Source organism: Grammomys surdaster, unplaced genomic scaffold (assembly GCF_004785775.1).
Source record: "Grammomys surdaster isolate TR1022 unplaced genomic scaffold, NIH_TR_1.0 125946, whole genome shotgun sequence".
Lineage (NCBI taxonomy): Eukaryota > Metazoa > Chordata > Mammalia > Rodentia > Muridae > Grammomys > Grammomys surdaster.
The window spans coordinates 2,168,820-2,183,902 of record NW_021620768.1 but is presented as its reverse complement, the minus strand read 5'-3'; the positions used below and the strand labels follow the sequence as shown (position 1 = coordinate 2,183,902).

Here is a 15,083-nt window from a genome sequence, read left to right as displayed (position 1 = left end):
AGAGTGAGTTCCAGGACAGCCAGGGCTACACAGAGAAACCCTGTCTTGAAAAAAAAAAAAAAAAAAAAAAAAAAAGAGCGCCATGAGCTAGAGGCCAGTCTGGCCTTTGTAGTGAGACCATGTCTCCAAAACCAGTCAGTTTAGCAGCAGCTGTGCTGACAGGTTAGTTTCCACTGTAAGACAGAGCCTGGCAGAACAGTATTGTGCTAAGACAGATTCAGAGGGTAAACAGTGTGACTGGATTTAGTGAATTATTAGTAAAGATCCATTTGATATAGAACTAAAACATAGTTTAGTGTCGCGATTCCCTGATAGAGACATAGCTTGAGTCCTCAGTGGTACAACATCACTAAAGAAACAGATGATTCCAGAACACTACATTTTCTTTTGTAGTTGGACTCCAGGTGTTTTTTGCACGTGAATGTCCGAGCACCACAGAACAATCAGGTTCCAGCTGAGCGTCCCAGAGCTGTTTCCCGCACCAGCGACAGTGACCCAGTAAGTCGTTGATGTGGGTGGAGTTTCAGAGATTATTATTGTGTTGCCATATACTCCTTTTACATACTGCTTTACATATGTTGTTTTTAACAAATCTCAGTTGTTCGATTTTTACCGATGAAGTCTCAGGAGCCATATGCTGGGGTGAAAGCCTGCTAGCTCAGGGTGGCAGAGAAAGAACCTAGCTGACCTTCCTCTTCAGCTAACATCCCAGGAGCAATGCCCCTCTCTCATGCTGTCTCAAAAAAATTTCTTTCAAACCAAATGTCCCTCCTTTCTACTTCCTGTGTATCTCTCTATCCATCTTCCTGACTCCCTCTTACTCTTTATGATTTTTTCTTAATAATCCTGTGTTCCTTCCCTGTCAACTAGTTGCTTGCTCCACCTCTTGACCTGTGGTTGACTTTATTTGATCATGTTTATAATATTCAAGCAGAAAGCTAAGGCTGAGCTATACCACAACTAAAAGCAGGTTTTTCCATTAATTAACACAATCTTGGGGTTTCCAGTGTGATCAAACATTCTGCCCCATACAGATGCTCAGGTAGGAGATACCTGGGCTAGCACTCTAACACAGATCTTCCCTGTTGCTCTGTGGTGCTGTAAAATTATAAAGTACAAAGTCAGTCCAACTTCCTTCTGATATGATCTTAATGAATTTACCTAGTGCCAAGAATCTTGTTGAATTAAAAATTGGCTAAAATTAAGCTGAGTGTGCTACACACCTTTCATCCCAGCAAAAACAGATGCATCTCTGTGAGTTCGAGGCTAACCTGTTCTACATAGTGAGTCCCTCAGCAGCCAGGGCTATTTAGATAGTCTCCTTTTCAAAACACACAAATTGGCTAAATTCAATTCCTTCTGAGATCAGTTTCTCAGGAATTAGGTCTTTTAGTTGGGGCCAAGCTTTCCTTAAATGAACACTTGGTACATATTTTAGACTTCTAATTTAAGAGCATCCTGCATGGTTCTTGGTTCTTCTGCCCTATTATAAACAAACATCTGGGACCAGAGAAAGATAAGCACTGTGGGATAGCCCTTGACAAGTATTTGGAATTGTCATGAGTGGTGGTGCATGCCTTTGATCCCCGCACTGTTTTCCAATAGTCAAAAGTGTGACACACACCACATTCTTCCTTTCTAAGCGACTTTCCTGGTATCTTGTCACCAAGCCTGTTCCTCTTTTGAGTTTAAATCTTGACAAGCTGGGTAGTTTTCCCCATGCCCAGTGCTGGTGCAATCTCCTATAAGTAAAATCAGTTGTGTGGTCTGTGCTTCTTTAACATGAAAGAAGGACTTCATCAGCCTTTTTTCTGTGCTGTCCCAAACTTCATTCCTTCCCTCCTAATATGGCCATGGCTGTGGCTGTGTAGAATGTAAAAAGATACCCTCTACCAAAACATAATTTCATGCAGGTGTGTTTAACTTTTGTCCTTAGCATTCACCTATTCTCACAAATGCAAAATGAAATAAATTAATGAAGTCACTGAAGTGTCATTCAGTGCTATTTTCAAGTCCTCTGTGGTTTCCATGGAAACAGCATCATGCAGATCTTGCCACAATACTGGAGCATCTCTTCATAGCATAAAAGAATCCAAGTGGCAGAACTATCTGTCCCCATCAACAGTTAGGACTAAACAACTAATTTTCATCAAGCCACCAGCTTTATATAATATACTGGATTTGGAGTCACCAACACTTTATTTGATATATATTTGTTGCATATTTCTGCATGAATTATATGGAGATCAAAGAATAAGTTTTGGAAATTTATCTCCTTCTACCATGTGGGTCCTGTGTTTTGAACTCAGGTTGTCAAGGTTGGCAAAAGGTATGTTTACTCATGAGAGCCATCTTGCTATCCCAACACCCAATGTTTTAAATGAAAAACCTGGCCTGGTGGCACACGTATGTAATCTTAGTAGTCTGGAAGCTACAGCAGGAAGACAGACAGAAGTTCCAGGCCAGCCTGAGCTACACAGGAAGAGCATATCACAAAAAGGAATACTTCCCCTGCTAGCAGATGTTACTGTTTGCCCAAGCTGTGCCCTCTGCAGGTAGTATCTGCTCTGTGTGGTGGTCATGGTTAGCTGTAGGTCCTTAGGCTTAATGTGATTTTTATTTTGTTTGTTTGTTTGTTTGTGTTTTGATACACAGTCTCTATAGCCTAGGCTGGCCTACAATTGAAGATTATTTACCTGCTTCAGCTGTTGTGTGCCGGCACAATAGGCAGTGATCACCACACCCAACCTAGCTTCTCTTCAAAGCCTGGACCACTTGTGACCTCTTGTTCCTGCTTTTGTGTGTTCTAGGCTAAGCATGGGGAGCAGCATGAGGGTCAGCACTATAGCATCCCCCTCCAGGATCTGAAGACAGTGTTTCCTCATGGCCTGCCTCCTCGATACATGATGCAGGTACTCCAACAGAAACAGAAGAATGGTGCCTAAAGTACAGTGTGCAGATGGCAGGGAAAGTGTTAAGTGAGAGGTATAGAAGCTTTTCTGAAAAAACAGAAGTGGGCTGAGGACTCAGAACACCACAGTTAGAATTTATCTTGTGTTAGCCACTTAAGTCTGCTTCCGAACCAGGGCAGTGTTCTTTTCTAATCAGTACCTTTTCCTTGAGTTACTGAGCAAGTTTCCAAAAGCCTTGGCATTTAGATAATCATTGTAAGTGAGCCGAAGGTAGATGTGTGGACACATACCTGTGATTTCAGCACTTGAGAGGCAGCAGTGGACGGATTGCTTCAAGTTTAGGACCAGTTTGGACTGCATGGTGAGTAATGGGCCAGCCTGGGCTATATACAGTATGAGATCCAAGTCCAAAACCTCATGTTTGGTGACACACCTGTCAGCCCACCCCTCTGGGAGTAGAAGGAGGAAGATCTTCAAGGTCATCCTTGCCTACATGAGATTTAAAGGAAAAAAAAAAGAAAAGAAATTATTTCTGAGATAAATAGGAATGATTTTTCCAAATGAATTGTATGTATGTATATAGTATGTGCAGGTGTACATATGGACATATGTATAGAAACCTGACATCAGACTGAAGTGTCCTTCCTCAAAGACTTCCATGTTTTACTGGCTTTTGTGTGTGTGTGTGTGTTGGGGGGTTGCATAATATGGGTGTTTTGTCTTCATGTTTTCCTGTGTATCACATGTTTTCAGTGCCTAGGAGTGGGTGCAGGATCCTCTGGACATGGAGTTATAGACAGTTGTAAGCAGCCATTTAGGTGCTGGGAATCAAATCCGGTACCTCTGGAAGAACAGCCAGCCGCTCTTAACTGAGTAGCATCTCTCCAGCTTCCCCTCTCCCTTTTCCTTTTTTAACAAGGTCTCTGACTGGGGCCTGGTGCTTCCTAGTAAGCCACTAGCTGGAGACAGAGCCTCAGACATTCACCTCTCTACCACTCTGCTGCTAGGGCTACAAGTACACTCCTCTGCCCTGGTATTTTTTTATGGTGTTGGGAGCTTAAACTCTGGTTCTCACACAGAGGACTTGACCACCTGCACTGCCTTAGCCCCTGTTTATCTTTGTGCTGTCGCTCTCATTTTTATTGGGGGGTGTTGATTGGGGTGGGGTGTTTGAATTTTGTTTTTGTTTGTCTGATTGGTATTGTTGTGGGATCACTGTCCTCGAAAGGGTCTTTCTTACTATGTTATCTTGGCTAGCCTCCCATTTGTAGCAGTCCTCCTGTCTCCGCCTCCTTAGTGCTGGTATAATCGGCATCTACCACAACCTGGTTCTAGAAATGAAGCGTTTTTCTCAGTGTGTTTAGTTTATTATCTATTGTCAGAGGTGGGGCTCTTGACCCACCTCCTGTGTGGATGTGAGGACAGCTGGGGAGAACTGGTTCTCTCCTACCTTGTCATTCTAGAAATCACACTCAGGGTATCAAGCTTAGTAGCAAGCAAGTTATCTGACTGATGAAGGACTAATATTAGAAAGGAAATGAGCCCGGCAGTTGCGGGCACACTCCTTCCATCCCAGCAGTCAGGATAGAGGCAGGCGGATTTCTTGAGTTCAAGGACAGCTTGGTCTACAGAGTGAGATCCAGGACAGCCAGGGCTACACAGAGAAACCCTGTTCTGAAAATACAAAAGAAGAGAAAAGAAAGGAATTAACTTATAGACCATACCAACGTTGTTGTCAATATTTTTGTTAGGATTAGAGCCAGGGCACCAGTTCAGTTTGTTTGGGAGAGAAAGATCTTTATATAAAAGCAACAGCTCTGGATCCTGAGTCCATTTGCCTGGTATGGATTTCATCCCCATCGTCACAAAATAAAATATAAACAAAGAACCATCAGAAGCTGGCTATTTATGTTACTTAATATGAAACAGTATACCTCAAATATCAACTAAAATACATGGATTGATTTTCAAATTTAACCCAAGCTCTCAAACCAGGATACAGATGAGTTTAGGCATCTGGTTTGCTGTTTCTTGATTAGTGTACATGTGGTTAGAATGGCTAACAGTTCCATGCCACCTTCTTTCTCCTATTGGCTTAGGTGAAGACTTTTGGCGAAGCTTGTCTGATGGTCAGGAAGCCAGCTCTCGAGCTTCTGGGCTACTTGAAAAATACCAATTTTGCTCATCCAGCTGTGCGGTATCTTCTCTGTATCCTTTCCAACACACCTGGGTCCTCTTAAGTCCTGTGATCTCCCCTCATTTGAGAAAGGAAATGCTGTTCGTTTTGCCTTTGGTTTTTGGGGTTTTGTAAGACAAGCTCATGCTACGTAGCCCTGTCTGGCCTCAAACTTAACCAGATCAGCCTGCCTTTGCCTCTACCTCTCCTGAGTGCTGTAATTGAAGACTTGTGCCAACATGTGGGTGAGAAGTGCTGCTAATGGGAAAGATTTTGCTTCTTATGTTTTCTTTAACATACACTTCAGATGGGGAGAAGTGGACAGGAAAGACCCTCAGTCTCTGCCATGCTGTTCATTTCTGTGCAAAACATGACTGGCTGATTGTGCATATCCCAGATGGTAAGGACTTGCTGTCTGACATCTCTGTCAGGCAGTTGCCTTTTCGGGGCAGCACTGTGACTACTTAGGAAGTAGTGGCCATGCTGTACTACCCTTGCTGCTCTGAGTTCTTGAGCTGAAACAAACCCACCCTGCCTCAGCTTCCCAAGGGTCAGCTACAAACACACACTGCTTTGGTTTTGGGTTTTGTCAGTTACTATTCTGAGTAGCCACGGATTCGAAGCATTCCTTGACACTTTAGAGTTGTTCAGTATAGATTCGAGTCCTCATGCTTTGCACATATCCATTTTTGTTCAAAGTGTAAGTATCCACATTTTCTAGTTTCCCTTTAAAAACTGGCAGTAAGCAGAAACAGCATTCCACTCGGTATCTTATGTACTGGTTATAATGTAATGTCCAGTCTAATGTCAAAAACAGAGGATCAGTTCCCAGTGCCTACCATACAAAAGAAAATATGGTCATTTGTTTTGTTTGTTTGTTTGTTTGTTTGTTTGTTTTTTGTTTTTGCTTTTTTTGGTTTTTCGAGACAGGGTTTCTCTGTGTAGCCCTGGCTGTCTTGGAACTCACTCTGTAGACCAGGCTGGCCTCGAACTCAGAAATCCGCCTGCCTCTGCCTCCCAAGTGCTGGGATTAAAGGTGTGCGCCACCACCGCCCGGCAGATGTGTAGCCCAGGCTGGCTTCGAACTCGTGATCCTCTGCCTCTGCCTCCTTCAGCAAATCCTACCGGTGTGCACCACCACTTCCGGCTCATTTGTTTTTTTAATGTTTCTTGTAATTTAAAAAGTTATTCGTTGGGCTGGACAGATGATTCAGCAGGTAAGAGCACTGACTGCTCTTGCAAAGAACTCAGGTGCAGTTCACAGCATCGACATGGCTGTTCACAGCATCTGTATCTCCAGTACAAGGGGACCCAACACCTCTTCTGTCAAAAAAATCCATAATACAAAATGAACGAAGCGCCAGGCAGTGGTGGCACATGCCTTTAATCCCAGCGCTTGGGAGGCAGAGGCAGGCGGATTTCTGAGTTCGAGGCTAGCCTGGTCTACAGAGTGAGTTCCAGGACAGCCAGGGCTACACAGAGAAACAAAAACCAAAAAAAAAAAGAAAAAGAAAAAGAAAAAAGAAAACAAACAAAATGAAAGAAATCAATTCTTTTTTTAAAAAAAAAATACAAATCTCAAGTTACTCCAGTCAGTTCCTAATTTGTTTACTTATACATTTTTAGCTCATCTTTGGGTGAAAGACTGCCGGGAGCTTCTACAGTCCACTTACAACAAACAGCGCTTTGATCAGCCCTTAGAGGCCTCTACCTGGCTGAAGAATTTCAAAACTACCAACGAGCACTTCCTGAGTCAGGTGACTGGCTCTGGGAATTCAGTGGGAGATGACCTTTGCACTGACAAAGAAGATTTTGTCTTCTTTGTACCTTGAGGAGTTGATACACTGTAGAGAACCGGCAGGAATAAATGAGCCATTTTGTATCCCTTTAATATTTTTGGCTCACAGTGGGCTCATAACTTAAAGTGCATTTGTTGGTGTCAAAGAGGTGACTTCAGTAAGCTGTTTACTTAGTGGCTAGTAAAATAAAAGTCTAGACTGAGTTTTACTATTCCTGAGAGAGCCTTGAATCTTTCACAACAAAAAAGGTTTTCCTCCAGATAAACCAGAAATGTTAGAGTAAAATTATTCACTCCAGTTTTGATTTATTCATTTGCTATGTAGATTGGTCTGGCTCTGAACCAACTATGTCCCCCAGGGTAGCCTTAAACTTACAGTCCTTCTGCCTCAACCAGGAAAGCAGAACATTAGCATCTAGTCTTAGTGTGAGCTCTAGACTAAGACCTTACCACTGTAAATGTAGACTCCCAGACTGTAGATTCCCAGAGACCTTATTGACTGCTTGTTGGCTATCGAGGTAGCCTAGCAGATGAAGCTCTTATCACTGTACCTTATCACCTGAGGTAGAAACTAGGGATCCACATGATGAGCAAGTCATCTGTGACCTCCACACCTCCATCATGGCTCACATGTACCCTCTCATGTATACATACACGTGCACAGATAAATAAATGTATTTTTGAAAATGTGAGTGCCGATACTTGGGGGTAGCTCGGGGAAAGAGCACTTACCCCCCCCCCCCAACCTACCACATCCCCCACACACAAAGCCCCAGGAAGAGGTTAGAAGGCTTTGATTTCTGCATTGCACCTCCTGTGGTTCAGCTGACCCCTGTGCCTTCCTGATTTGGAAAGGCTTAGGCCTAAGCAAGCAGCCTGTTTTATTTTCTTATTTTGTTTGCTTGCATTTAGATAAAAGTTCAAGAGAAGTATGTTTGGAATAAGAGAGAAAGCACTGAGAAAGGCAGTCCTCTGGGAGAAGTTGTTGAACAGGTACAAGAAACACGAAAACACCAATTACACCTAGTCCGAGTCCTAGCCAGAGAAGGCAGTGGTACAGTCCTGCCTCTCCCCACAGGGCCTAACCCGAGTGAGGAATGCCACTGACGCTGTTGGGGTTGTGCTGAAGGAACTGAAGACTCAGAGTGCCCTAGGGCTCTTCCACCTCCTGGTGGCTGTGGATGGAGTCAATGCCCTCTGGGGAAGGACCACACTGACAAGAGAAGATAGAACCTTGGTAAGAATGTTTTGTTTTCTCTGATTGTGTCTGGGACAAGGCCTGAGGGTCTCCTCTATGGGGCTCTAAGAAGGTTCTGAGTTATATGGAGATGGAGCAGGAGATGGCTAGTTAGGAGCACTGACTGCCCTGGCCACAGACCCAGGTGGAGTTCCCAGCAGCCAGTGGACAGTGCACAACCATATGTCACTCTACCTCCAAAGTCTCTGCCATGGGCACATGCGTGCACTCAGGAAAAACACTCATACACATAAAGTCTTTAACAACAACAATAGAATACTGAATTGTAAAGCCGGCCGTGCAGCTGTGTTGTGAGTACCACACGTGGAACATGAATGCATAGTGTATATGAGAGTTCAGGCTCCATCTCCAGCACTGCAAAAGCAGGGAAGAGATACACACTGAACTAGTTTCAAAAAAAGAAAGTGATGTGTCTTCGTTGGCTTTCTGTTGCTGTGGAAAACACCATGATCCAAAGCAACGTCTAAAGGAAAAGGACAACTCCACGTGACAGCAGCCGCTGAAGGAAGGCAGAAGCCTGGAGACAGGGTGATACAAAAAGGCTTGCTCCTTGCTTGTTCTGTTTAGTTTCTGTTAGGCACCGCAGGACCGCTTGTCCATGGGTGGCACCTCTGTCCCTGCGGGATGCGCCCTCTCACCCCCATCAACCTCTAAGTAAGGTGGCAGTATTTCCTAATGTTCACTATTCCCCAAACACCCCTGACTTGTGTCAAGTTGACAAAAAACTACCCAGCACATGATGCTGCCTGCTCCACCATGCACTGCAAAGCAGGGGAACGTGTCAGAAAGAGGAGGATGGTGGGAATGCCTGGAGCTCTGCTTTCCTCCTGGGTCTGTCTAAGTGCTGTGTTTTCAAAGGGAGGCTGTGCTCTATACAGAGGTCAGAAATGTCAAGAGAGGAGGGTGAGTTGGTATAGTTGACCTCTCTCCTCCTTCCTGCTTCTTCCTCTCCTTTCTCCCTCTCTCTCTTGTTCCAGAGGAAGTGTGTTCAGGTGCTATAATTACAGCAGTTAAAAATTTTTTCTTAAAAAATTATCAAGTCAGTTTTCTTAGGGAAACAGCCAGAAAAGTCATAACCTCTTTTCTCTCTCATTTACAACATGTAGATTGCCCCGGAGGAACTCGCCCTTGTCCACAATATTAGGAAAATGGTGAAAAATGACTGGGTGAGTGCCTTTGTGCTCAGGACTCACGGGCTGTGTGTCCTTCTCCCGGCTCATTCATCTTATGTATTGCTTATAGCTGTCCAGAGCAGCCCATTACCAACAGAGCCTTTGCACTTGTGTGTCTGTCTGTCTGTCTGTCTGTCTGTCTGTCTCTCTGCTGTTTGCTTGTATGTTTGTTTAAGATACTAATTTATTTGAGGCATACTCTCACCGGGTAGTTCTGGCTGTCCTGGAGCTCATAGAGACCTGCCTCCTGGGTGCTGGGATTTAAGGCATGCACAAGCAAGATAGAATGAGTTCACTCTGTAGCTTGGGCTGGCTTAGAACTCACTCTGCCTCGGATCTGAACTCTTCAGCCTCATTGAGTTGCTAAGTACTAGGAATCGCAGACAACATTGAAAATAGAAAGTATAAGATCTTGCTGTAATCGATTGTCAGAGCCAGATCTAGAACTAATAACTGCTTTGTTGCCAATTAATTATGCTTAATCACACTGCCATGACACTGTTGTGAAAAAGTATGCAGATGATTGTGTGCCATGTCTCTTAATTTCATCTTTTAAAACTTCAACTCTTTTTCTTTTTTTCAGCATGGAGGTGCGATCGTGTTGAGCTTGAGCCAAACCGGGTCTCTCTTTAAGTCCAGAACAGCCTATTTGCCGCATGAGCTGCTGGGAAAGGTTACATCCTGGAGAAATCTACTTTCCTTAGAGTAGCCATTCTGTCTAGAACAGCAGGTTCAGCCTGTGGGTTGAAACCCCTTTGAGGGATGGCATAGCAGATGTCCTGCATATCAGATGTTTACATCATGATTCATAACAGTAACAAAATGACACATGAAGTATGCATTTATGAAGTAGCAACAGAATGATTTTATGGTTGGGGTCACCGCAATGTGAGGAACTGTAATAATAGGTTGCAGTGTTAGGAAGGTTGAGAACCACTGATCTAAGAGACTGTCTCTTTCTAATTTAATATTTTTGGGGGGTTTCACATGCCATGGCACCTGTGTGGAGATTGTGGTACAATGTGCAGGAATTGTGGGACTCTTAATGGTGGCCATCCAGTTTGCTAATACCTGCCTTTACCTGCTGAAGCATCTCACCAGTCTTATGTCTCTTAAATTTTCTTTTTTAGATTTATTCATTTTACCATATGAATATTTTGTCTGAATACATGTATGTGCATGTTGGGTCTCTTGGAACTGGAATTATGGATGGCTGTGAGCTACCATATGGGTAATTGGATTCAAACATGAGTACTCTTCAATAACAAGTGCCCTTAAAAACTGAGCCATCTCTCCAGCCCCCTATCTTTTTAAAAATCATTTTATTTTGTCATAGTTTCACAGAAATTTATATCCTGTATACTTTTCACCTCATTTCTAGAAACTCAACTTTCACATTTTTTGAAAGTTGCAGGGCTGGAGAGGTGGCTCAGCAGTTAAGAGCACTGACTGCTCTTCCAGAGGTCCTGAGTTCAATTCCCAGCAACCACATGGTGGCTCACAACCATCTGTAATGGGATCTGATGCCCTCTTCTGGTGTGTCTGAAGAAAGCAATGGTGTACTCATATACATAAGATAGATAAATATTTTTTAGAAAAAAAGCATTAATAGTAACATGAATAGAAACATTTGTTTTCTCTCTGATACAATTGTCTCTTTGCTACATTGTAGATTTGTTATTTACTGCTTTAGTGATTTTTGACAACTAAACCCCAGTCCTGTGCATACTAGACCAGCGCTCTACCTCTGAGCTGAATCCCTAGCCACAGTATGAATATGTAAACTCTGAGACCAGGACTCACTGTGTATCTCTGGCTGGCTTGGAACTCCCTTTGTAGATCAGGCAGGACTCAAACTCCCAGAGATCCCCCCACCTTGCCCTTCCAAGCTCTGGGATTAGTGTGCACCCTCATGCCCACTAACTGTAGATTCTTATTAGTGAGTATAAAATTCGTACTGCTTTTTGCCTTGTCATTATTTTATGTTTTTAGTTGGTTTATTTTGAGACAGGCGCTTACTATATATCCCAGTCTGGTCATGAATTTGTGGTTTCTGTGGCAATGCCCAGACCCCTATCCTCACTATCTCCTTGTTAAATATAATGTTCATAGCAATATAAGCAATCACTAGGCACCGTGGATAGTCTTGTGTGAGGCAGGAAGCTGAGAGCAGGGGAGACTGAATAGGAAACCGAGTGGTTGTAGAGCAGAGCAAAGAACAGGCCCCATCCTCAAAACAATCTTGTCTCTCCTGTTGATTTGGTTCTCAGCTAACTATGCGTCTTTTATTCTTTGTGTCTCCAGGAAGGATTTAATGCCCTAGAGCCTTTTCTTCCCATCCTCATTCCCAACTATAATCCAAAGGAATTTGAAAGTTCCTTTCAGTATTACTTAGAGAACAACTGGCTTCAGCATGAGAAAGGTCAGTCCTGTCACCATGCGGCCTGCTAGGCTGCTGTCAGCATCATCTGCTGAGCCCCTGCATTGGGCATGTGGGCATCACTGTGACCTACTGCCCATAGCTTACCTGGGCTCACAGATCCAGAAGGGTCAGTCATGGCCTCGAGTCCATGTTCCTGGACCTGTAAGCAAGTGGTGCATCTTGGCACCATGAGTAGAGGGTGCTCACATCATTACAGACAGGAGACAGGCAGGAGACAAGGAGAGGCCTGGAGGAGGTGTAATCCCTAAGGGCACTCCCTTAGGGCCCTGCTCCTTTTGCACTGCCTATTCAGACTGGCAGGCACTCACTCCCCTCAGTGACCCGTATAATAAGAAAATATGCACATGTGGTTGGAAGATGGCCACAGTGTTGATGCTACAGAAGGAAACAGTCCAGTCAGCTACTGGATCGCTTTCGCAGGTCTGTACTGCTGCCTTCTCCTGTGCTCGCAGGGGTGGGGAGGTGGAGGGTAGGTGCTGCTTTCTTATTTGTTATTTCTTTGGCAGCATGAGCTCTGGCCAGAGGCAACAATCGTTCGCGCTCTACTTTTTTTTTTTAATTACTATTATTTTCTTGCCTTCATGTGTGTCTGAACCACATGTGCTAGTGTTTGAGGAGGTGGTGAGCTGCCATGTGGGTGCTGGGTGTGGGGCCTTCACAACAAGTTCTTTAACCACTGAGCGAACTCTCTAGCCCCAGTGTGCTCATGTTAAAGACTGCCGAGACACTCAGAGGAGTTGCTTCTGTGTGAGTGGCTGGCACCAGACCAGATCTGCTGTTCCAGCTCTCATGCTCAGAAATTAGTAACTTGTTTTCCTTTTTCTTTTGTTTTCTTAGGCAGCATCTCACTGTGTACACATGTTCATCTCCCACTCCACTCAAAGTCCACTACCTGGGGCTCCTGAGCTTGGCACTTGCTGCCACACTGGGCTCCAGAAGCTCTTCACTCTTTTTTTTGTTTTGTTTTGTTTTGTTTTGTTTGTTTTGTTTTTTGTTTTTCGAGACAGGGTTTCTCTGTGTATCCCTGGCTGTCCTGGAACTCACTCTGTAGACCAGGCTGGCCTCGAACTCTCGAACTCAGAAATCCGTCTGCCTCTGTCTCCCAAGTGCTGGGTTTAAAGGCGTGCGCCACCACCGCCCGGCGAAGCTCTTCACTCTTAAAGCCAGGTTTAGTGGCTTACATTGCAAACATTCTAGCAGTCACCCTGATGTACAGAAGATGTAGACAAAGTAAAGTACTCTATCTCTGAGCAAAAGGAGCCAGTAATGACTGAATGCCTATGCTCTCAGTTCGCTCTGGGCTGCCTGAGACCTTGGCACAGATAGTAGATGGGTGTGAAGTCCCTGCCTAGCATATGCAGAGCTCCGGCTTTGATCAGTAAGCGCAGCAGTGTGGTGAGCTGAAGGTGCAAGAGTAAGGTCCTGGGGTTGGTTCAAGGGTCACGGTCTGAATGGGGAAGGTTCTGACTTGTTTGTATTTGGCTCCATTTTTAGCTTCAACAGAAGAAGGGAGGAAGGAGCTGAGATTCCTGAGTAACTGTAACCCTGGGCAGCTGGAGAGGCTCTGTGCCTCGCTGTAAGCATGCACAGTGCAGCCTGTCGGGAAGACACGGTTCCTTCAACTACCTCGCATGAGGAAGTCCAAGCTGAGCACCCTGACCTGGCACTGACTGACATGTGACAATACGATATTCTGTTGTCCTACAACTAACACCAGCTTTCTGTTAGGATTTTTACATTAAAGGTAGATATGTTTCTGAGTGCTGTATTAGATTTGCAGCAAGGAAAGTTCTTACACTGGCCAGATTCAATTTCTCTGGCATTCTGTTTGTTGACATCTGAAGAAACTCAGTTCTACAGAAATTACTAGTTCTGTCTTCTGTATATAAATCAGTTCAGGAAACCAAGATTCACAGCCCAATTCCTCCTAGACAGGTAACTTCTCAATTTCTGTTTGTCCTTTCTTGATTCCATAGAACATCTCTGAGGTTCCAGCTGAGTTCTGGCAGGATGACGTGGCCAGCCCCTTGCCACACCATATAGTCCTGAGAGCATCCATGGTGTATAGTGCATTGACACTAATGCAGATAGAAGGATATCTGTGTACACACCTAACAGAAGTGAAGACACGGTCACGCAAATCAGAGTTGACACTTTACTTCTGTTATTTGCACACATCTGGAGTTCAGGACAAGAGTGTGATGTCAGCCCTCTCCTGTGTTCATATGGCTTTGGGAGGACAGACATTGTCAGGTGTGCAGGTTACATGGCAATGCCATTACCCACTGTCATCATCTCACTGGCCCTGGGAAACTACCACACCCAGAGTGCTCCTGTGATTTAAAGAGGAAAATTTTTTTTTGGTTTGCTTTCTTTTCTGAAACCAAGTCTCACAGCACAGACTTACCACAACTTACGATCTCAGCAAGAATCTTCTTAAACTCCTTCCACCTCCACCTAAGTGCTCAGGTTAAATAGAAGTGTCATGCCCAGTGAGAATCCAGGATCTGATTTCCACACCTCTCACTTATTAGCTCTTGGCTTCTCTTGTTTCACCTTGTCTAGTGGGGACAATAACACTGAACGTTCAGGGCATTGTGAGCCCCTCATACCTAGCAGGCAACTGTTAACAGCTAGGTAGTTCCTTCCTATCTTGGATGTTACGATGCTTTATTTGAAGAATTTCCCGTGAGAACCTGAAGCCTACCATGCTGTAGTCCTGTCTCTGAGGACTAGCCTGAGTGTCAGTTCTACAAGAGATCACTAACATCAGATTCAAGACCAGCTCGGAAGGCTGTTAGTGAGACAGTATTTCCTTGTGTGAGCACGTGCCCACAGTGCTGGGGTGGAGCCTAGGGACCTGCCCCTGCTGGGCCAACACTCTCCACGAGCTACAGCCCCATCCTACAAGTCATTTTATGTATCTCCTGGTGCTTCTGCTTCCATAGTGAGCCTTGATTCACAGGCCCCCTTTTGTTGTTTTGTTTTGTTTTGTTTTGTTTTGTTTTGTTTTGTTTTCAGGTAGGATCTCAGGTAATCCTGGAGGTAGTCCAGGTTAGCCTGACTTCCCAGTCTTCCTGCCTCAGCCTCCTGAGTGTTGGGATTATCATGTACCACTACACCCAGCCATATTTCTGTTTTTTTCACTAAGCGCCCACTCATAATTCATAATTTGAAACAAAGCAAGTAGCACAGCATAGTGCTGAAAGCATTGCCTCAGGCTCTGTACATCTGGACACACTAGAGAGTGCTGTAGTGAGCCGTCACATCTGTGAGCATCCACTGCAGCCTGTGAGCATCCATGCAGATGGTGGCCAGACCACA

General features: G+C 44.4%; 1 protein-coding gene across 3 annotated transcripts in view; it reads left to right on the top strand.

The window, feature by feature from the left end:
- The window catches only part of Dap3 (death associated protein 3), a 29,099-nt gene extending 15,477 nt beyond the window's left edge, over positions 1-13,622 (top strand). For all 3 annotated transcript variants that reach the window (XM_028753092.1, XM_028753091.1, XM_028753090.1), the window contains exons 3-13: positions 394-498; positions 2,811-2,912; positions 5,012-5,120; positions 5,396-5,488; positions 6,715-6,845; positions 7,799-7,879; positions 7,965-8,123; positions 9,251-9,310; positions 9,900-9,989; positions 11,621-11,738; positions 13,254-13,622. In XM_028753092.1, the coding sequence (XP_028608925.1) occupies positions 394-498; positions 2,811-2,912; positions 5,012-5,120; positions 5,396-5,488; positions 6,715-6,845; positions 7,799-7,879; positions 7,965-8,123; positions 9,251-9,310; positions 9,900-9,989; positions 11,621-11,738; positions 13,254-13,339 (1,134 nt within the window). In that variant the 3' untranslated portion in view covers positions 13,340-13,622. The remainder of the gene's footprint in view (positions 1-393; positions 499-2,810; positions 2,913-5,011; positions 5,121-5,395; positions 5,489-6,714; positions 6,846-7,798; positions 7,880-7,964; positions 8,124-9,250; positions 9,311-9,899; positions 9,990-11,620; positions 11,739-13,253) is intronic.
- Positions 13,623-15,083: the final 1,461 nt, after the last annotated feature.